Source organism: Mus musculus, chromosome 11, assembly GCF_000001635.26.
Source record: "Mus musculus strain C57BL/6J chromosome 11, GRCm38.p6 C57BL/6J".
Classification (NCBI taxonomy): domain Eukaryota; kingdom Metazoa; phylum Chordata; class Mammalia; order Rodentia; family Muridae; genus Mus; species Mus musculus.
The window spans coordinates 67551952-67575418 of NC_000077.6; the positions used below are offsets into that span (position 1 = coordinate 67551952).

Here is a 23467-nt window from a genome sequence, read left to right on the forward strand (position 1 = left end):
CCTTCTCACCCACGCTAAGACAGATTCCCCCCACCCCCAGCTCATTTTAGTGAATTTGGACTTGCGTTGTCCTAAAGATGGATGATGCTGGACATTTTCCATGCAATCAGCACCTTTTCTGGATGCAGCGGGTTGCTAGCCCTGCCAAATGCCATTCAGAAATAATGCAGGAGTTGGCATCAAAGACCCCTGCTGCTCCTCCTGCTCTGTTCCATTTCTCCCTCGTTCTCCTGGACGTGACCACTGTTCTGTGGTCGATACGCCTTTTCCATGAGTGTTTTCAATTCTCATTAGCATGTATACATTCAAAACAATATTAAGCAATGTCATGTGTGTTTTGAAGCCTCCATGAAATCTTCCATTCTGTGTTTATACTTTTGTGATTTGCCCCCTTTCCCCATTCTGGGCTTTATCCGTGTTGATACAAGTAGACCTAGTTTGTTTTACCCACTGCAGAGTTCTCCAACAGGCACCTTCCTATCGGTGGGCCTTTGAATGTTTATCCTACACTAGTCTCCTCGTAGACTCCTGTGCCCATACCTCTGGGGCTGGTACCTAGAAGGAGCATGTCCTTTGGAGATGTACATCTGGACTTTGCTAGATAGTGCCAAGCCGTTTCAGAGAGGTTCCAAAAATATATGCTGCCACCCATGGAGCGCCAGCGTTTCCACTTCCCTAGCCAAGCTCATCAGGCTGGTTTCTGCCATCTGATGGCTGGCAGAGCTGCACGATGGGATTGCCTTAGTTACATTTGCCTGTCCTTCATTGCTAATAAGGTTGGGGACGCTTCATATGCCGCTACCTCAAGTATATGTTCCCTCCCCTCAGCCTCCCATACCCACACAGCCCAACTTACCTATCATGCTAGCTTTCAATTCTTGCTTTATCAAGCATTCTCCACTGTGGTGTTTTTGCCATGAAAATTTCCACTGTAATAGAACCAAGTTTACTCACCTACACTTTTTGCTTTTTATGTCCTTTCTTCTCCCTAGATCATATTATGGTACATATTTTTACAAAAAAAAGTCAGTGTTTGGTATGTGACAGATCTTGGATCTCTGTGTAATTTCTTGGATGGTTGTTTGCCACATGGCATAGACATAATCGTATTCACACTCGTTTCCTGATTAAGTAAGAATGTTTGATCTGAGGTGCATGGCTTTAATCCCAACACTTGGGAGACAGAGGCAGGCAGATCTCTGTGAATTCAAGCTAGCCTGGTCTACAGAGCGAGTGTCAGGACAGCCAGGGCTTCCTAAACAGACCCCTGCCTCAATAACAGACAAACAAAAAAAAAACAAAGACTATCATTCCTTTATTACTGAAAAACATTTCTTCTCTCTTCATGGATATAGTTCTTTGGGGGAAATTGGGTACTGGGGATTGAACTGAGGCTTTGTAGGCAAATGTTCCACTACTGAGCCCTACCCCAGGCCCTTCTCACTGATGTGACAGGCACTTTGCTGTATTTCTCACATATCTGTGGTGTACTCCTGAGCTTGGTGTTCTGCCTGGAGGGGTGGGGCTGTTTGCATGCCAACTGCTCCTTGTTTTCATTATCACGGTGTTATTAGAATTCTCTGAAGGAACAGGTCCCCAATTCTTCTCAGTTGTTTCTGGGTAGTCATGACCCCCACTCTTTCCACTGAATTCTAGGACTAGATCCTTGTTCTAGGGACACGTTTTGTGATAGACGTTGAATTGGTATTGTGATAGAAGCTGTATTTTGCTTGTTTGTTTATTTTTGAGACCATCTTGTTGAGACCATCTAGCTGGCCCGCAATTTACTGTGTATACCCTGCCAGCTTTAACTTGTGGGTGAGCTTACCTGCTTCTGCCTCCTGAGAATGTACACTGTCATACCTGACTGGCACTGTGTTCCCTGATTTCATTGGCCTGATGGTTAAGCTTGATTGCAAGGCATCCTTAGGCCTGTCTGTGAGGGCATCTCCAGAGGAAGCTGGCATGTAGGAGAGCAACTGAGGAGAAAGATGGCCCCGACTGTGGGGCGGTGCCATCTAATGTGTTGAGGGCCCAGGTGCAATGAAAGAGAAACACCAGGAGGGCCATTGAACACGGGTGTTGTCTTCCTCTTCTTCCTGGCTGCCTGCAATGGGAACTGCCTTGCTCTGCCCTGCCACACCTTCCTACCATGATAGACTGAAACTCAAACTGAGCAAATAGGTCCTTCCCTTAAACTCTCTCACTCAGTTTTTTTAAAACTAAGTTTTTAAAATGACCATAGTGCATTTCATTGTGACTTTTTTGTATATGTAGATTTCTCCCTTATATTTCATTCTTATTCACTCTGTGTGTGTGTGTGTGTGTGTGTGTGTGTGTGTGTGTGTGTGTGCGTGTGTCTGTGTGTCTGTGTGTGTGTATAAATGCACACATTTGATCTGCATATATAGCTCATGTATGCATCACATGAGCTATGTGAAGGGAAGTTTAAGCTGCAGCAGAGACCCCAAGATGTCGGTGATGTGAGTAATGTGGGGGTGTCTGCCAAGGAAAGCTGCCAGCTCCAAAGCGAAGCCATGTGGGCTGTTCCAGGCAAAGCTGTGTGGTTGGATCTGAGTGAACCTGATGGACAGAGCTCATCTCATGTCACCCTGCACTGGATGCTCAACATGGACTCCCAGACGTTACTGTTCATCCTGTAGGTTCCAGCCTAGCCTTGGTCCGGTCCTTCCTTGATGATATCCGCTTCCCTTTTTAGAATGGGATCATCTTCTCCGTGCCACTGTTTAAGGGTGCAACTATTTTATTTTATTTTATGTTACAGGCACTTACCATTAGTAATTTGCCTTAAGTCTCACAGGAAACTTTGAACTTGGCTTTTGTCCAATGCTAGAATTTGAGGCTATGGGGACTCAGGGAGATGAACTGAATGCATTTTGCATGAGATTGGACGTGAGGTTTTTAAGGCCCTGGGACAGAATACTATGGTTTGAATATGAAATACCCCCCACAGGTTTGTTGTTAAAGGCTTACTCTCTGGTCAACAGTACTATTTTGGGAATTTCTGCAAACTTTAGGAAGGGAGGCCTATCTGGAGGTAGTCAGTCACAGAGGGATATCTTGGGAGCTGTATCTTACCCTGTCAATACCTCCTGTCTGCTTCCCATTCACCAAGAGTTGAGTAGTCTTAGCTACACACTTATAGAAGTTTAGACATGGCCTTTCCTATCATCACGTACACCTTCCCCAGGTATAATCCCGTTCACTACTGGTAGGCAGCATGATGGTGATGTTTGGTTATAGCAGAGTCTGGTGAATTTTCACTGTAGAGGGATCCTCTTGTAACTGGATTTCTTCTGGGCCTCTGCTCCTTTGATTTAAAAAACAAAGCAAACAAAATCCAACAAAGAAGAGAAGAATAAATAACGATGAGCACATCTGGGGGAGTTCCTTCTGTCCCTTGTTCCTTCCCAGATGTTTCAGCCCACCTTTCAATTTTTCCCAGGCACTGCCAGCCCATGTCAGTCTTTACCAGGGCTGGTCTGAATGACAGCTGTCATCTTGAGATATTCCTCTGAACTGTCCCCCAGTTTTCTTTGCTTCTCTGTCTTGTTTTGGGGGTCACACCTCTTCTGTTTCCTTGGTTTTCTGCCATTTTAAAAGCATTGCTCCGCTGTAGATTTCTTCAAAGGAAACGCATCTGTTCTGAACCTGCAACCGTGGACAGTTCCTAAACGCCATATTTCAATCTGAGCTCTGGATACCCCCGAGACAGGAGCTCTAGACTCCTTCCTGACACCGGGGGAGGGCAGGTCACTGGCTTCCAGGGTTAGAAGGGGTCTTACCTCCACATGATCCATGCCTGTGAGCCTTCCATGGCCTTTCTGAGTTTTCATATTTAAAAACAAGCTCATTTCTCTCGTCCTCCCCTGCAGTGTACAGGGTTCCGCTTTCTCCTCCTCATCCCACTTGTGTTCTGCCATCTAATGCTTTATGTATTCTATAACATTGTCAACTCTTGTCTTATCTTATTTTCCTCTTTGTGGCTGTGTATCTAATTCTTTTCAAGTCCTTCTAATTGAGTTTCAGGAAAACACAGAACTAGACAATCTGCTTCCATTCAAGCATTTGAACCCTAAGTATTTATTATGTCTTTTGATTGTTGCTGGTTCATAGGAACGCTGATAGTTTCTATTAATACACCCTGAACTGCCCCATTACTTCTGACTGTTTGCATGATTTCTGGGATCTTGGAGGCAGACAATTATATTGCAGGGGGATGTCAGCAGTCTCTCCCTTTGTAATCTTTTTTATTTCGTATTTCTGTTTTTCTCGGTTGTTTCTATACAGTATTTAAAAATCGATGGTCATGAATAGCCTTTTTATTCTTGATTTTAACAGAAAAGCACCTAGTGTTTTCCATTAAGTGTGAAGTATATTGTGGTTATGATTTATGAGTCCAAAGAAATTCCCTTCTGTTCCTAACCTGTGGGGAGCTTTCATCTCATAGGGGTACTGACTCCTTCTGCCAGATCCGGTGTTCATTCTGCATGTAGGTTAGTTAGCTTGTGCATGTGCCTACCCAGGGCAGGCAAGCTGTGAGACTTGGCAGCTACTGAAGGAGAATGGAGAGGGGAAGGGAATGGGCCATGCTGTCTGAGCCAGCGCAGAGGTCAGACTCACGGTGGACAAGGAGCCACTTGGTGGGGGAGGAAAGCCTTAAAGAAAGAGTAAGGAAGCCCAGAGTGTGGGGCAAAGTACACTTGAGAGAGAGAGAGAGAGAGAGAGAGAGAGAGAGAGAGAGAGAGAAGCAAAGAAGTCAGGCTACCCTGAATGATTTAGAAAGGCTGGCAGACTTACATAGTTACCAAGCTGTGTGTGGCCCATTAAGCTACTGGCCTAGTAGCAGGGATTCTGGGGCAAAAAATTACTGTCTCATTAAAGGACTTGCATTTTGTATTTATTGTGTTCTTGGATTTTAGCATGTATTTTAAAATGACTATTTGTATTTATTATTATTGTGTTGGGGGTAGGCGGTATGTGTATGCGTATGTGTTCTATGCGTGCCTGTGGAGGTCAGAGGACAACTTTGTGGAGTCAGTTCTTGCTCCATCTTTCCATGGGTTCCACCATTGAACTCTGGCTCTCAGGCTTGTACAGCAAGCACCGGTAGCTGCTGAGACATCTCAGTGGCCCAGCCTGTGCATATTATTTTTATAATCCTTTAATGTGTTGAGTTTGATGAGTTTTCTGATGTTTTCACACTTCTGCGTGTCTAGAATTTGCTAGTGCTTATTTCAAATTTTTACACTTAACATGCTAAGTGGGGTTAGGAGGCAGGCTTTTAAATTTCTTCTCCCGTGTTATTTTCCTTTGAAGTTGTCTAAAGTTGCTGTCGGGTGTTATAAATGGAGTTGAATGTTTTCGTCTTGATTTCTGGGCAAGACTGTTCGCCATTGTCTGTTCCTTAAACATTTGTGAAAACTTAACAGGAAAACAACACAGGACTATTAAGGTTTTCAACTTAGATATTTGACCCCTGGATCAATTCCTTTGAAGGTTATCGATTTTTTGCAGGGTTTCTATTTTCTCTTGAGTCAATTTGGATGTTTTTATTTTTCTGGAAAGTCATCAACAGTAACACACTGACAGTTCTGGGACTTGTTGAAAAAAATAGCATCTGTACCCCATTCCTGCAATACCCAGAAAGTGGAGAAAGATCAAAGGCAAAGCATGCTGGGAATTTGTATTATTCCGAAGGAAAAAAAAGAGCTATTGATTAATACTGTGCTTGAAGTCAAGTGTCCATGTTTAAAATGTCAGTGTAACCACTTACATAATATAAATGGACTCTATAAATGCCAGGTTTGTGGAGGGAGATAGGAAATAAGATATAGTCAATATAACAAAGTTAAGGCAAGGCAGAAGGAACAGAATGCAGAGGAAAGTCTAGTTAGGAGGAAGCAGGTCTTTAGGGTGGCTCTTGGGCAGCAGCCCTTTGAAGAAGACCTGAATGGATGGATGTTCCCTTGGCACCCTATACTGAGTACTCATTGCACAAGTCCCTCATACACCTGTGACTACCCATCATGCACCTGTGACTACCCATCATGCACCTGTGACTACCCATCATGCATCTGTGACTACCCACCATGAATCTGTGACTACCCATTTGCTGTCTTTTCCTCCTGCAAGAAGGCACATCCCTTTACTGGGCCACTTGTCTGTGGGTTCTAGGCACCTGACACAGTAAATGTTTCAGTAAGCATGATGCATAAATATAAACAGACATGTCAATAATTTCCGAAATGCTGCTCGGCGAGGCTGACCTGCTCCAAGGAGGCAGTTGAATGTCTGGGTTGATCAATGAGTCAGGGATTGGGAGAAGTACACGCAGCCTTGAATTCAGCTGGGGAAGAGTGTCGGCATGAGACATCTCACTCAGAAGTGCCTCTGAGCCCTGCAGCTGTCTGTGTGGCTGTTACAAATTCTATCAGCACTTCTGATTGCATTGGTAGAATAGCCCATATGCTTGGCACTAGTGTTTCTCAAACATCAATGTGCTCATAGCTTACTTACTGTGTTGTACTTTTTAGAATGTAGATCTGGTGATAGAGGAGGCTGGAGGGGTCTGAACGTTACCTTTAGTAGAGGCTCAGTGGTGGCTCTCTGGCTGTGCTTTATACAACAGCTACAGGCTGTCATTTGTACTTCGAGTCTCCCCCTAGCACTCAGTGGGGGTTGGGGTGGGGAGAATAAGTTAAAATTTAAGTTTTTTGACTTCTAGGGTAGAGTATAACTAGCACCCAGACCTGCATTGGCCAGAGTAGGGTATCCCCTGTTTCTAAAACTTCATATTAGCAAGAATATGAGGCTTTCTCGAGCTCTGCCTGGGGCTGTGGGGTGGGACTCACTCCTCAGGTGGCTATACAGTGACCACCCCTTGTGAGTTTTCCTGTTTCTCAGGCTGAGCCACACAGCCTGTCAGGACACGTTGCATCCTGGGAAGCTCTGGGCTCTGCGATTCACATGCACTTGTCTTTGATCTCCGGCTCCCCCACACGTTATCCACACAATCAAAATCCCATTTCCTTGTCTCACTTCAACTCCCTCTAGCCTGCTGTCACTCTGGTCCCCAGGCAGGAATGCCGCCTTTTGTTTTTTATATCAACTGCCAGCTCTGGGAAGCCTTGCTTGGTACACTAGGGATGATGACACAGACTGAAGAGTGACACTTTCTTCTTTTTATTTTAGTTCCTTGTGTTTAGACAAATGACAGAGAACCCATAGGAAGTGCCTTCAACTGCAGATAAGCCAGAGGCACATCAGTCCTGGGGCCTTGACACCGCCCTTACAAGCCCTGTTGTCTGGGCCTCCTCAGTCCTCACTGTGGCTCCTGCTCAGGAACAGCAGTAGTGATCAATCTCTTCTTTTACCTCGTGGCTCTGTGGAGTGGGCTGGAGGGATGGGTGACGGTTGGGGATGTGTGCTTATGGGCTTCAAGCTGCTTCTGCCAGGAAGTAATGGAACTTTCTGAGGCTGTGTTTCCGTTCCAAGGCTTCATAGAAAGCTTATTTTCCACCACAAGATCCTCTAGCATGGCAGGGAAAGCTGTCATTTGAATACCCCTGGGGCTGTCTCCAAGCCCTGAGCAAAGAAACCTGTCCTGGCTCTTCTCTGGCCGCACTCTCTGCCAGTGGAACCTTTGGCCAATTCAGGGTCGGCAGGGGTGATGCAGTATTAGGAGACAGCCAGAGAAGGGGTCAGGGCTCTGACGCCAGGTCCTTATTCCGTACATAAATGTTGCAAGAGACCATGGGCTGTGGTGGATCTGCATGCTGGTATGTCATAGAGCCACACCCTTTCCTGATTTCTCAAGCCTAGCACTATAAATATAATGTGAGCTCAGCACAGATCTTAGAGTGTCCTGCTTATCCACAGCATCCTAAATTACCATAGAAGACTGTTTTGAGTCCAACTCGTAAGTGTAGAAATCCCATCACTTGCCCAAGGAGATGGTGGAGCCAGGAGTCCAACCCAGATCCATTCGCTTCTAAAGCAGCAGCACTCAGTCACCTGGTGGCCCCACTCTCCTTTGGTGTCCATTGACTTGCTGACTGGAAGCACCCCATTGAATTGCCTTCAGTGAGAATCACTGGCCCAGCTGGATCACTCCTCAGAGTTCAGGGCTGAACTAGTAGGGATTCCAGATGCCAGGCCAGATCATTCCAGGTGTCAAGTTAGGATGGGGAAGTCCCCTTTTCCTTAGAGGAAAAAGGTGTAATTCTATCTCCTCTGTGGTCTTCTGCTATATTGACTCCCATCTCCTAGTCCACACCTATTCATTCTCTCTCTCTCTCTCTCTCTCTCTCTCTCTCTCTCTCTCTCTCTCTCTCTCCTGAATCACTTCTTAGATTCAAAGTGGAGTAAGAGAGATGGCTATGTTGCTGCTATTTTCCTCTGCAAAAGTCTAGCTGATAACCTGGCAAGCAAAGCCCAAGAACCAGGAGATAGAGATAAACAACATCAAATTAGAGAGTGGTATAGCAGGGTGGGGCAGCTGACCCAGGCCGGCGCTGACCAGGAGGGTGTTGTTTGATAGTCCCAAAGCTGGAGAACAAATGAGAAGGAATGGCTGAGATAAGCTTGAGGTCTGGGATTGAGGAGTAGGGCACAATAGGGCACACAGGAAGCCCTGCCAGGCTGAGTGAGCCAGACTGGACAGGCTGGAGAGTAGCTACAGTATGTAGCAGTTTTTCTCTGTTCTGCTTCTTCTTTGTACACCCTGTCTGCCAATGGAAGCTTTGGCCAAGTGGACCAGAGTTCCCAAAGTGCCGTGCTAAGGCACACTTAGATGACGACTATTGTGTGAATTTGGCCTGCTGTCTCAGGGGTCACCTGTTGAAGGCTTAGTTCCCAGCCTGTGGTCCTATTAGCAGACAGTAGAGTCTTCAGGATTGATCTGAAGTCCAGGGGAAGTTAGCCCATCTGGGACCTACCATGGATAGAGATATTGGGACTCCAGCCTTTCCTTCCTCTTTCCCTAGTTGGTCTCCTAATGATCACCAGGTGAACAGTTTTCTCCATCACTCCTGCCAAGATGCTCCCTGCTCCACAGGACCGAGTTATGGAGGAAAAACCTCTCAGGCCATGAACCAAATTATACCTTTTATTTTATTTTATTTTATTTATTTTTTGTCAGAGTGTCAGAAAGCTAACATAATCATCTATGGGCAAGACGTTCAGTCTCAACACTTCTATGGAGAGAAGTCTTTTCCTTTGTGTTTCCTCAGTGTTCATGATTGTGGTAAGGCGAGGACTCTGAGTGGAGCTGGGTGACAGATGCCCCAGCAGCCAGCAGCAGCTAGCGAGGGTGAACATCCTTGCTAGATTTTCACTGTAACCATTTTAATGGTTACTACATGTTTCTAGCAAATGTCACTAATTTCCTATTTGAAGGTAAACATAACACTTTATTTTCGACATTCTTTAAAGGAAAAAAAAAGCATGAGTCCATTAGTAAAGAAGAAAAGCTATATTGAGTTTGCTGAAAATTATAATGGTGGTCAAAGGAAAGACAGGCTCTTGGAAGTAAGTGAATCTAGGGGTTAAAGGTCACTGGTCAAATGGACCAGAGTTCAAACCTGTTGACAGCGTGATTTTGGGCAAGTCATTTCATGTTTTCTGGCTATGGGTGACTCCATCATAAAACAGTGATATTAATAGTAAAGCAAGCTTCTTGGGTGTCAAGTGCTTGGCCCAGTGCCTGGCAGTCATTGTCAGGGGTTGTTGCTGCTACATAAAATTCTCATCCTCATGACATACTGACCCTGGAGGCTGACATTCCTGGACTGACAATGGGCAGAGGCCAGCCGTGGACCTGGGAGCTTTGTGGAGAGTAAGCACTCTGTCAACGGCATTCCAGAAACTGCCATCTGTGTAGAATTTGCTATCAGGATTTAGCCAGCCAGGGGCCAGACAGCAGGGGAGGGCCATTCTGCGGTGCATTCTACCGCTGGAAAGGAAGAGTAGATGGCATAGAAGCAGATGGGGTGGCTCAGTGGATTATGGTGATTGCTGCCAAACCTGATAACCTGAGTTCAGTTCCCAGTACCCACATGTTAGAAAGAGAGAACCAACTCCAACAAGTTGCCCTTTGGCTTCCATGTACAGACCATGGCATGTGCATCCTTCATGCTAAGTGAATAAATAAGAAAGAAAGAAAGAAAGAAAGAAAGAAAGAAAGAAAGAAGGAAGGAAGGAAGGAAGGAAGGAAGGAAGGAAGGAAGGAAGGAAAGAAAGAAAGAAAGAAAGAAAGAAAGAAAGAAAGAAAGAAAGAAAGAAAGACAGAAAGGAATCTTTAAAAAGCGCCGTTAGCATATCTGATCCTGCTTTCTTTAACAGGCCAGTTTGTGATATCACCCCTCACCTAGTGTTTGAGAAGTTTTCACTATTTCCTAGTGATGGTAGTGGTCCATCTCTTAAACTATTCCTATGCATGTACTTGATGCCAAACACCTGCTTTGCTTCTGAGAACCTGCAGCTTGGCTACATGCTAGGCACACGGTGCCTGTGTAACCAGCCCCTAATAATAATTCTGGACCCTCGAGTTACAGTAGATTGTTCTTGGGTCAGAGGGCACATTACACAGGCAGGAGGATCTGAGTTCAGAGTCTCAGCAACAAAACGAGCCAGGCGTGGCCACCCCTGTGTTTTGTTATCTCAGCTCTGTGGGAGGAGGAGATAGGAGGATTGCGGCAACTGGGCTCCAGGCTCAGTAAGAGACCCTGGCTCAAGGAAATAAGGCAGAGAGCCATAGAGCAGGACACTTGATGTCCTTTTCTGACATCCTCCTGTGTGTGGAGGGTTGGGGAAGGGGTGGCAAAGACTGGACCTGGGGACTCGTGAGTTTCCTTAGTAGACAGTGATTACAATTACACATTCTGTCACAATCACTGCTGGGGGAGATCAGCATGCCCCACATGACTCTATCTGCTGGGAGAAATTCCCTGGGGAGGACTCTAGAACTCAACTCATTTACTCAAGGATTTGCCTCTGTCTCCACAGCCCTTCAGAGGGTTATTTTGTATCCTGTTGTTGAAATAGCCCTTAGCCAGGAGCAGAGACAGTGTGTCGAATCTTATGAGTTCTATTAACCAACCATCAAACCCAGGACTGGTCTAGAGGACCCACAATATTCCGTCTCAGATTGAGACCAGCCTCGGCACCAGCAAAAGACCTTCCTAAACCAAACAGGAAGAGGTGCCACGAGGCAAGTGCTGCTCCTGAGGAGGGCCAGTCTCTCAATAACGAATAAGGTGGGGCTTGCCTTCTCGGGGTACTGGTGTGATATGGCTTCACTTCTCACTGAACAGGAGAAGCAGGAGGCCCTGTTGGGGCTTTTCACACATGGCTTATGCCTCAGCTGTGACTCATACTAAAAAGTGCTGAAGGATGGAGAACACTCTTAGTGACCAGGGTGAAGGCAGTGTCAAAGATGCCACACCCTGGTCGTTATTTGCCTGTAACCATGACTACCATCTGAGATAGTGTCAAGATTAAGGAATGTTGAGATCTGCTTCCCTCCAGGGGACCTGACTCACTTAAGAAATGTACTTTCAACGAGGGTTCAGAATACCAGGAAGGGTTTAGTACCTGACTCCAACCCACTTGAGCCAGGGTCTTGAAAGCAGAGCTATACAGACAAACAAACAACCGTGCTGTGACAGAAGAACAGGACAAGACTAGGAAGTTTTCAGACACCCTTGGCTTAAGATTGGAGGTAGAGTTGTCAGGTTGTTCTGTGGAGACCACTGGTGGGGTGGCCTCTGTTCAGACTTTCCTCTAGGTGGTCGGGAGGAGACTTAGAGAAGTGGACCCATTTGACTGGTTGGAAAACTGAGGGAAGTAGAATATAACAGGAGACAGAGGAGACCCAGCTGGCATGGGATGGATGCTTGATTCTATCAGATCTCACTAGAACATTCTAGTAAGGATGATGGTAGGACCCAGCGACAAGAGCAGGAGCTATGGCATGCAGCAGAATACACAAAAGCAGGGCAGTCATCAATGTTTCATGTCCATCTGCCCAATTAAATCGTACCACTGTATAACTTAATAACAGCATCTCTATTATTTCTGTTGTCATGGGGACTGCCTATTCCAGATATTGTCCAGAGAGATCAAGTATCTTGCCTAAGCCAGGTGTGGATTTGAACTCAGCTCCCAAGTTCATAGTAGTTGTTGCCAGTACTTTGTACGGGGTTGGTTAGCTAGCAAGGTCACGACAGTGTCATGCTCTAATATCAGTGTTCTCCTAGGCTTTAAGCTCTACCCTTTTTTCACTAATAGACCATGAAATGAATAGAAAACTACTTAGAAAGTGAACCTCTTAGGCCAACCACCTCCTCGTGTAGGGTTCATCTTAGTGCTGCAAGCATTCCGGGAACCCCCTGGCTTTCTACACTTTGGGAAACCCCAGTTCACAGTCTTTGTTTCCTCTGTAAACCACAGAGAAAAGCTATCAGCCAGGGGTTTCTGCACCACCGTTCCTCAAAGCCATTTCTGTCCTCAGAGCATGTAAGTCCTGAGACTGACACACACCGTCTTCAGGTTCAGCTCAGAGTTGAGACTGTTGGAAGGGGTTCCTCAGCACATGTCGATGAGGATCTACATGCAGACAGCAGCCTGACTCAGTGTGGTTGGGGGTGGGGCAGCTGATAGTGGCTCTCACAGATCTGTCTTTGCTTAATCCCCAGAAACATGAATTTTTTGTTTGTTTGTTTGTTTGTTTGTTTGTTAGAAGAGGTCTTAGCAGATGTATTACATACATTAAGGCTCTTGAAACTGCCCTGGGTTATCTCGGTAAACCTTGATGTAATCACAAGTGTCCTTGGCAGGGGGCTAAGGTTGAGATAGGAGTTCGAATGTTTAAGGAAGAGCATGTTGAGGAAGCCAGAGGCTGACACAGCAGTAAGAGGACCGAGCAGCCACCAGGAGCTGAAGGAGGCAAGAGCTGAGTTCTATCACTTCTTAGTGGACATCCTACTCAAGTTGACTTTCAAGGAAAAAGGATTTTCCAGCTTGATATAACTGATCATTCCCTGGAAGTTTAGCTTCAGACAAGGTTTGATCAGGTAGCTTAGCAAATGTTAGCACACTACAAAGTTTTTGCCCTTGCTTCTTCCTTCTCTTTTCTCCATCCCTGTCTTTTCCATTGACTCTATTCCTTGGTGAGCTGTCTGGAAACCCACCCTCAACTTTCAAGCTTGCTTCTCATCATAATACCTCTTTTCCTTAATAATTCCAACCAGGGTCTAAGGATTCATTCTCATAGGTCTGTCTTGGGTCATGGGCACATCATTGAAATCGTTGCTCTGGCCAAGGCACAAGATCTCCTAATTACCCAAGCTGAAGCCATTGGTCCCAGAAACTGTGAGCATTGAAAACAGAAACTTGTGGATCTCTTACCAGTGGGGTTTATACATGATCACCAGTGGCAGGGAGATGCTGCACAGATCTGGATGTTACAGGCTGCTTCTGGTCTCATGGCTACAAACTCCGATAAGATGCCTTGGGATCCCACAGTGGCTTCTACACCACCACACAGATTGTCCTGGCTATTCAGGAGACCCCAAGCCATGTTCACCTCTACTCCAGCCTCTGCTGACAAGGGAGTCTCCCTTCATTTGTTGGGGAATCCAGCAATAGTAGCAGCTGCCATCCTGCGGGAGGAGGGTGGCAGGCATCCATTTGAAAGACCCATTATCAAAGCATCTTTGAACTTCTGTTGGGCTTATGTGACTAATGTTGGATGTGGGGAGGGAGGCCTGTGCAGGGAGAAGAGAGAAGGAAGCATGGGCCAGCACTCTCTTACAATAGGGCGTTCTTCGGCACTGTCTCAGTGGGGAGTGGGGTCAACTCACTGGACAGGCCGGAGCAACAAACAAAGGAGCTGCTGTGGCTGGATGAGAAAAATAGAAATCTGAAAAGACTTCCTGCCCCCCTTCATCTTGCACCCCTCTCCCCTTATTCTTGACTGCAACTGGGCATGCTCAGCCTGGAGTCTAAAGGAAGCCTTTGGCCAGGGAGGGTGACCATTTGTCAAGCTGTGTTCCATGGTGGGCAAGAGGGTGCCATGGTGGACAGGGGAAAGACTGAACAGAGTTTTAGAACCAGGTACACAAGGCCCGGCCTTCGGTGTGATGTCTGATGAACGCCTGGGCAAGACTACAGCTCTGACAAAGTCCCTGGGCCACCTGGGTTCCCATCCTGTGTTCTCTTGTGCGTTCGTATCCTAGCACAAGCAGTTGAACTGAAATCTCAACTGATTTCTCAGCGAGCTGCCCATGACTGTAGAACCCGATGGCTTCAGGTGACCTGCCTCAAGTGAGGACATGACAACTAAATGACATAATGCATGGAAGTGTTTAGGACACAAGCTTATTGTCCTCCCCAAACTGAACTGTAGCTGCCTGTGGACCCCTGAGACATCAGGGTCGAGAAGGGTTCCCAGTACCGCCCGCCTGGCAGATTCACTCAAATACCCAGTGCCCTGTGCAGCAGATACCTTGGCGCACATGGTCATTTGTCTCAGGGTATCTCAGAGGTGTCAGGCTTCCCTGGAGTTATTGTCTCTGTGGTTTGGAGCAGAGGTGGTGGTGTTGGCAATGTTGCTGCATAGAAGTCAAATAAGTGATTCCCTGTGCCCTACAGAGGAAGTGGAAGGAGAATGGGTTATAGGGACTCTTCTGGGGTAAGGGCCCTTAGGGACACATACATACACACACACACACACACACACACACACACAGAGAGAGAGAGAGAGAGAGAGAGAGAGAGATCAACAGAAGTATCCCGATCCTTCTGCCTATCACAAGATGGGTGTGGATAGAACAGGCTCTGACTTTCCGCAGATTGACAATGAAGTGGTGTCAGCAGGCCCTGCCTGGCTGTTACTTTAGGGGAAACCCCATTACACTAACATTGTGTCACAGTTAGCTTCAGCTGTCAACTCGACACAACCCAGAGTCACCTGGGAAGACTGAATCTCAACTGAGAAATTGCTTCCATCAGACTGGCCTGTAGGCACGTCTTCTGGGCGGGGGGTGGGGGAGCATTTTCTTTCTGACTTTGGAGGCTGCAGCCTGCTGTATGCAATGCCTGGGCTGTGTAATAAAGGTAGTTGAGCAAGCTAGTAAACAGCATTTCTCTGTGGTTTCTGCTTTAAACTCCTGCTTTGGCTTCCCTGGATAATGGCCTGTAACCTGTAAGCCCAATAAACCCTTCCCTCCTCCCCAAGTTGTTCTTAGTCCGTATGTTACCGCAACAACAGAGAAACCAAACTAGCACTCCTGGAGTCACCCTCCCCAGCACCTTCTTGACCCGCTCTGGGAAATACAGCCAGAGACAAAGGCACGGGGCCAAAGTTTGCTTTTGTTAGGATGCATGAAAGATGCATCCTTTCTGGGTGCTTCTCCTGATATCTTCACAGGACACAGGATGTCCTGAGAGCCCTGATCCTTCCCCCAGGCTGTGCTGTCTGCTATAGAACTCACCACAGAGAGGAGAAATGGTGGTTACTCAGATCCTGCGGGCCATTGGACATTGTGAGGACTGAGATCCCTGAGTGCTTCAGTTTCTGGAAGCTCAGCATGTCTGGAAGAGGGAAGCCTTGTATCTTCCATGAGCTAGGAGTGCTACCCTGATCAATTACAAAATCTACTTTTAAATTCTTAACACAGTGTTAAACATTCCGTTTTCACTCTGAAGCACAGCTCTGAAAGTCTCTAAAAGTTCCAAGAGTGAGCTCTCTAGGGAATGGATTTGAGTCAGGGTCACTGGGAGCTAACGGTGTCCTTGGTGGTAGGCTGCACTAGTGTTTATAAGCCTTGGTGTGTTGATACTAGGGATAGAGTCTATCTGTGTTGATAGATTGTTTGTCGGGTTTTGGTGGTGGTGGTTTTGTTTGTTTGTTTGTTTGTTTGCTTGTTTTTCCCAGGACAGTTGATGCTAGCCTCCAACTCAATATTCTCCTGCCTAAATCCCCCAAGGAGTGCATGCTTATACCACCGTACCTAGTGATGTTGTAGGGTGTTTTAGCAGCAAAGCCAAACACCCTCCGGTGTCAGGCACCATAGTTTCCATTCCCATGGGCACTTGTATGTTGTGGGTTACATAAGAAGGACTCATGCTGTGGGTGGAATTACAGTTGCAGATCAACTGGCCTTGAACTGGCCATAGATCACTCGGTCGGGCTCAGCATGACCATTGGGGCCCTTAGATGTGGAGCAGAGACGACAGTGTGAACAGGGTGTAATCTGCCATGGATGGCTTTGAAAATGCAAGAAAGGCCCTGGCCAAGGACTGGGCATCATTCAGAAGCAGGAAAAGGCAAGATAGCCCCCAGGGGGAGCACAGTCTATGACCTTGACCTATGAGCCTCACAGGGGCTAGAAGAGTGTTGTCCCAGGACACATGGAGACTGCTGTAGCAGCCCTGGGAGTTAACCCAGCCAGCACCACTGTGACAACTAATAAATGTCTACATGCACCTGAGGAGGTGGGTAGAACTACCCTGGTTCAGAAATGCTAGCTACCCAGAGTGCTGTATTATTTCCCTAAAAATGGAGAGGAAGGAGTTCTCTGTGTACCATTCAAGGAGACTGGGGGAAAATGGGTGTCCCCACCCAGTTCAGCTAATTCTATGAGGAGGGAAAGAGGGTGGGTGCCAAAGCTGACCCCACTCCCAACTCTGTGCTTCTGGGACTATAACTCTATGTCATCAAGGATGACATTCCTGTCTGGGCTTGTACATCTTTTGATGGAACTAGAAAAGAAGCCAAACTGTCTTTAGCTATGCTATAAAAGAGAATATATATAAAAACCTCAATAAAACACTGAAATGTCAGTCACAGCAGGATTGGAGTCAGGACCTCGGCAAGGAGAGCCAGAGAACAGGCAGGGTGCCCTTGGGACAGTTTGTGGGAGTCATAGGTGGGGAGGAGAGGCCAGGGAGCCCAGCCTGTGCTGCAGGCCACCAAGCCTGGGCTCTGGGCCAGGGACATAGCCCCTGGTTTCTTGGGCCCAACCCTGTGCTGTAATTCTGTTTATTTCGTTGAATATGAAATCCATATGGTTCTGATTTAATCCTTTTGGCCATCAGCTTGGCGTGGCTTTGGAGCCAACAACCACTCGAAGTGCCTTGGAATTTGTTCTGGGGAAGGTGGGAAGCTGTGCTCTTCCAGAATCCAGGGGGTAACCACAAGGCTCACGTTTGATTTGAGGGGGCAGTCTCCAGGAGTCCAGGGAGGAAGATAAATGAATGAAGTTGGTCCTGATTCTGGTCCAGAACCCCAGGCTGGGTCTAATGGGAAGAGATTTTGGACCTTGAAGTAGATCTGCATATCGGAGGGCTTCTCTTTGGGTCTCAGCTTAGGCCACAGGTGTGCTTAGTGCCAAGCATCCCTGTATCTCTTGCTTCTTCCAGGTGGTCACATGTGAGCTATAGGCTTTGCTTTGCTTTGTTGGGTAGCAGCTGGCCGTATCTGGAGCAGATGAGGGTTTGCAGAGTGACCTGACTTGACGATTCCATTGCTGGCTTGTCTGGTTGATTCCAGCTGCTGCACTGAGGTCAGCAATTATCAGCATGCACTTGAACCACATGCCCCCGTGGTTATACAGATACGGACCCCACTTGGGAGTCTCTGCTTTAGGAAGTCTGAGGGGTCCCAGAGCCTGCATTTTCTAGTAGATTCCTCAGTGAGGTAATGGTGCTGCTGGTGAAACATACTTTAGACTGTTATTCCAGAATCAAAATAGTGTATATCAGATGAAAAACAACACAGATAACACATGTGAACATGGGTTACCTGCTTAGGGGTGAAGACCCCTTCTTAGAGCTGAATACTGTAGGTTACCAACTGTCATTTATTTATTTATTTTACCCCAAGGTGAAAATAATATTTTCAGCTATCATATAATAAACGTGAACTTTTTGACATATAGTCCTAAAAAATTTTAACACATATAGATTCATATAGCTACCCCAATAGCCAGGATGTAGAAACTCCATCACTTCCAAAATGTCCCTCCTGAAAGCTTCAGGCCAGCCTAGTCTATATATCAAATTCTAGGTCAGCCAAGGCTACATAGTAAGATCTTACCTATTTTTTTTTCTTTCTGCATGCCTTTTTCATACATACCTCCACCATCTAAAGCCCTGGCACCTTCCCCAACCTCTTGGCTTTATCTGAGAATGTCACATGAATGGAACAGCACACTGTGTGACCTTTGACCCAGCTTCTTAGCATGTGGAGACTGTGTTCAGTCAGCATGAGGCCTATGGTTGAGATGCAAAAAAGGTCTGGGGTTCCACTGTTTCTTTCAAAGGCAAGACCAAAGCAACTCCCATTAGCCTCCAGTACGGTTCCTGGTACTCTGTAACCTGCATCAACCCTTGGAACCAACAATCTTCTTTATTCAAGCCTTTCCAGATCACACTTGACTTCAGAATGAGTCTCAAAAAGTCTCAGAGACCTGTCAAGGCACCGGCTTCACCTAGGACCCTTCTATCTGGAGGCGGTATGCATTCTCAGTGGTTGGGCGGCTTAAACGGTGGGAGGTCATCCCATGACCCATGCTTGAAGTGTAGGAACCAAGAACTTCTGTGTTTCAGTGGGGCTTCCGTTATGTCCAAGAGGAATATTAAACAAGAGGGAAAGATACACATCCCAGAATCAGGGGTAGAAGGCTGTAGGTTGCTCCCCTCTACTATGTACACACTTAATATTTTAAACTGGAGGTTCCAGGGGATAGAGTATCTTGACAAATGTCATTCAGCTGGCAGGTGGCCTCTTGATTCTGCTTAAGGCAGACAGCGGCAGAAGGGCACCTTTGTTTCTAGAAGCATCCTGAGTAATAACACACAGGCTTCTTCTCTATGGAGCTTAATGGACTGAGAATTTGCAGTCTGATATACCTGGGCGAGATACTTAAGCAGCCTCGCTGCTTGGCTTCAGGTCTGTCTGTCTACCCCAGGTGGGAGCTGGCTTTAGGAAGGAACCTGTGCAGCCAGCAAGGCCTCAGCTGACACCAGAGTGGGTGACTTAATGGAGAAGGAGATTCCTAAGAACAGAATTCTTCTCTGGAGGCTGTCCCACCCCTCTCGAGGGAAGGAGCCCAGCTGTCCTGGAAGGCTGTGGACATGCTTTTCCGATTGCAGAATACTTCTCTTTCATTTTGAATATCATTTGTTTGGTTGCCATGGCAACGTCAAAGGCTCTATTTTAATGCTAACCTGCGTGGTTGCAACTTTCTATATATAAATGCTGCTTTGCACACTGAATTAGCGGATGCCACGGGGAAATCGTGGCTATGGGGACTGTGGCAGAAAATGACCAGCCTGTCAGATGTGTATGAGGACCGACTGCTGGATTGAGGTGAGTGGGAATCCTGGCACTTCTTCAGTCATTCTTCAAACAGATGCCCCAGGCTAGGAGGAGCAGGTACAGCTGCTGACCGGAGCTAGGAGTGGACTCTGTTTCGGATGGACTTTGGTGATTCTCTGCTTTCTCTGGTCCTTATGACTTTAGGAAGTCTGGGTTGCACGGTGACCAAGGTTCCAAAACGCAAAGGAAGTCACTCAGATAGGATAGGTACCTGAGATGGAAGTGTTACTGGCTTCTATGGATTTATTTCCATTCTCTGATTTGAATCTTCTTTTTATTTCTTCATTCCATCATGTGGCCAGTCTTTCGAGGCTCTCACTGGTGCGGTGGAGTACTCAGGGGAAGCCTGAAAAGATTGTTGGGAAGCAACTGGTATCATTCCCCCATTTGAGAGAATAGAGAGGTGACATGTTCCGGCACAGGTCACACAGCAAGTGGGGCAGGAAAGTCGGAGTTCTGTGCGGACCCTCTGATTCTTCAGAGTCACATTGTGAGCTTTCTGCCCTGAGGTCAGGGCAGCGTATGGAGCGCACACATCAGTCAGGGGAGCTGCAAAAGGGAAATACAGTCAGGAATATGCCTTTCTCTGCTCGACTTGGGGAAACATAATGAGCACACGGTTGTATAATGAGATCCAGAAGACAGCCTTTGAGACAAGGCATGAAGTTCAAGTGCAGAAAACTTGTATTTATATGGATTCATGCACTTTCTACGTGGGACAGTTTTGCCATGGACAAATTTTTCTGAGGCTTCATTTCCCTAGGGACACACAGAAAGTGTTGAACATCTTCCCATGGCTTTTCAGTGAGTTGGGTCACAGTAGGGGTGACCCCATGGAGGACAGAGCTAGGATGTAATTGGGATGTGTGACGGGTCTGAGGACAGCATGCTTTGCAAACCTCAGGCATCCACAAGTGTCAGGCTGCAATCCTATTCTCCAGTAGCTGACATGGGAGGATACTGGCTGAGCCAGAGCTCTCCTTGGATCTCCTCTCTCTTTAGTATGATGCAGCACACAGGGCAGTGGCACGGCTAGAGTATCGCCTTTTGGTGCCCTGTCCCATAATATCAGACACAAGCAAATATCTCAAAGGTCTAGGTCTGAAGACATCGATCCCATTCGTTCCGTTGCTTTGTGTGAGATTGGCTCTCATTTTGCTCAGGCTGCTCTTATACTCTAGAACTTAAGTGATCTTCCTGCCTCAGCCCACTGAATACATGGAAGAGCTTCCGTTGCTTTGTGTGAGATTGGCTCTCATTTTGCTCAGGCTGCTCTTATACTCTAGAACTTAAGTGATCTTCCTGCCTTAGCCCACTGAATACATGGAAGAGCTTCAGGTGCATGCTACTGCACCCTGCCTGCAATCTCACCCCTATATTCCCTTCCCATCTCCCTCCTCCTTTCCCTCCCTGTATCTCCCTTCCCCTCTCTCCCCCTTTCTTTCTTACAGTATTTCAAAATATAAGTCAGACTGGAATCTACATTTCTCCTGTCTCTGTCTCCCAAGTGCTGGTCACAGTCCTGATGAGGTCACTACCCCACCTAGCTCTCAAGGAAAATAATTCAATAAAGGGAGATTGTATCTGGGGATCAGTGAATCTTGAGCCTTGAGTCCCAAGCCACATGTTGCCTGTTAGTCAGTGTCTAGCCTGAAAAACAAAATGTCCTTGTACTTGTGCATAGCAAGAGTCAGTGTATATTTTAGTTCATGAAGGGAAATATGAATTTTTTGTCACTTAGCACTTTCAAAAGAAACAAAAGTTTGGATGCTGCTGGCCTTAAGTGGAAGAGTGACCAAAATGAGCCCAGGATCCCTCCAAAATGGCTGTGGATTCCCTTTCCAGTGAAACTCTGGCTCCCCAGGAGGGAGAAGGGCAAGCTTGGGTAGGATCCATGTGCAGCACCATTTGGAGAAGCCTGTGTAGAAGCACAAACAGGGTCAAGCTGCCCAGCTGGGAGATGGCTGGTCTGGTGATAGGAATATAGTTGTCTGTTCTCTTAGCCCTGCAAGCAAGAATAATAACACCTGCAGTGCCCAGGTCCCCCAGGGCTGCTCCAGACAATATCCTCAGGCAAGATACCTTGTGACCCAAGCCCGTGGAGATTTCTGTCACTGATACTCTAGACCCTGGAACACTCATCCTGTGTCCTTAAGGCCTGCAGGAGACAATTCCCCATTCCTCCTGGGAGAGTCCAATCCAACCTCCCTCCCGTTAGACTTATGTCCCCCAGTGCTGGCTTTCTCTTTCCCCTCATGTGACTTTCTGGTCTTATGGTGACTGTCATATTTCATGCATCTGCCCTCACACAGGCTGCTATGCCAGGCTAGTACACCTATCCTATTTTGGCATCCTCACACACCTACCTTGCTGAAAGCAGGACAGATCTTCCAGGGTCTCTTTGGCCCAAGAAAATGTGTCTGTGCTTCCCACAGGGGAAAGGTTAGACCAGGCTTGGGAGCAAGACTCAGGGCTGGGCAGGAAGCTGGTCACATATGTGCAGTTCTTAGAAACTGCCCCACTGATAGCCCAGAAACTAGCATTCAGCTGCACCCACTAGGATCAGTGGTAAGAGGTCCTGCATGGGCAGCCTGAGGAAAGTGGTACTCAGCTCTTTAAAACCAAAAGCATATCTTCAAATGACAGGGTATGCAGATGGCCAACAGATAAAAGCAGCAAGCACAGCTGGTGGCCAGTGGGCAAAATCAAGGGCAGAATAGTGAGATTTACTACTTTATTGTAATTTTGATTTTTGTTTCCCATCACACACACATATATACACACACACACAGAGAGAGAGAGAGAGAGAGAGAGAGAGAGAGAGAGAGAGAGAGAGAGAGAGAGAGAGAGTGTTTCTTTTAAATACTTTTGAGCTGGTCACCAACATCTTAAAATCAGCACTTCTCACACACAAAAATTCAGAATTTCAGCTTCTCTCTCAAAACTGAGAGAGCACACTGCGGTTACACCCAGCCTGCTGTCCAGTGGGGCTCTGACATGCGGCAGCTGACTCTATCTCCAGTGTGCTTTCCAATTTGCCTCAAGTTCCCACCACCTCTGCCGATAACCATTCTTGAGGCCAGTATGTATAGTCTTATATTTCACACACATATCCACAGCAAGGATTGATGGCACCTGTCCATAATGGGACTGTGCAGTTGACTGCAGTTGCCCCTTGGAGGCCAGAAGAGGGTGTCAGATCCCAAGGAGCATGAGTTACAAGTATTTGTGGGCCGCCTAATGTGGGTTCGAGGAATGGAACTCAAATCCTCTGCAAGAGCAGTATGTGCTCTTAACGGCTGAGCCATCCAGCCAGCCCCTCAATCCCTTTTTGGATGACAACAGAGTGAGGATTCCACACTTCTACCTGTAGATTCATTGATGTAATGCTGCTGGATGTCTTAGTCTGCTTTGTGTCTCTCTGATACAGCAGAGAGTAAGTAAGTTACAAAGACTAGAAATGTACTTGATACATAGTTGTGGGTTGGGGGAATCCAAAACCATGGCAGTACCTTCTGTTTCGAGACTTCTTAGGGCGTCCTCCCATAGCAGAAGGCAGAAAGGCAATATCTCTAAGAGTGATACATATGAAGAGGCCAGCCCTGTTTTGTTAACAAGCGGTAACTAACCCACTCCTGATAGCAACATTAATCTATTCCTGAAGGCTGGGCCCTCACAACCTAATTAGCACTTAAAGGTCCCAACTCTCAACATTCTTGTGTTGGGTATTAAATCTCTAATATGAAAACTCTTAGGAGTATATTCCAACTTAAAAAACAAACAAACAACAACAACAAAAACCAAACACAATTGGCATCTCCAGCTTACCTTAAAGACAGTTACTTGGGTGCCTTCCCATAGGCCCAGCAGTGTGTAGCCCTAGTAACACAGCTAGAGAACCATGTCTCATTCTGAAGGACCAGGTGGGATTATCAGGCTGATCAAGGGTAGCCAAGCATTCAGAGGAGCTGGAAGGTCTTTAGATGAAAATATGATAGTATTTTTTGTAAAGTTGGGGGGTTGCAAGACAGGATTTCCTTGTATAGTCCTGGCCGTTCT

General features: G+C 46.7%; 1 protein-coding gene across 8 annotated transcripts in view; it reads left to right on the top strand.

The window, feature by feature from the left end:
• Gas7 (growth arrest specific 7) overlaps nt 1-23467 on the top strand; it is a 235736-nt gene that overhangs the window by 98695 nt on the left and 113574 nt on the right. For 2 of the 8 annotated variants that reach the window (XM_006532205.3, XM_030245563.1), the window contains exon 1: nt 19286-19399. The exons of the other annotated variants lie outside the window; for them this stretch is intronic. In XM_006532205.3, the coding sequence (XP_006532268.1) occupies nt 19370-19399 (30 nt within the window). In that variant the 5' untranslated portion in view covers nt 19286-19369. Of the gene's footprint in view, nt 1-19285; nt 19400-23467 lie in introns of those variants that run through there. 8 annotated transcript variants of the gene reach the window in all.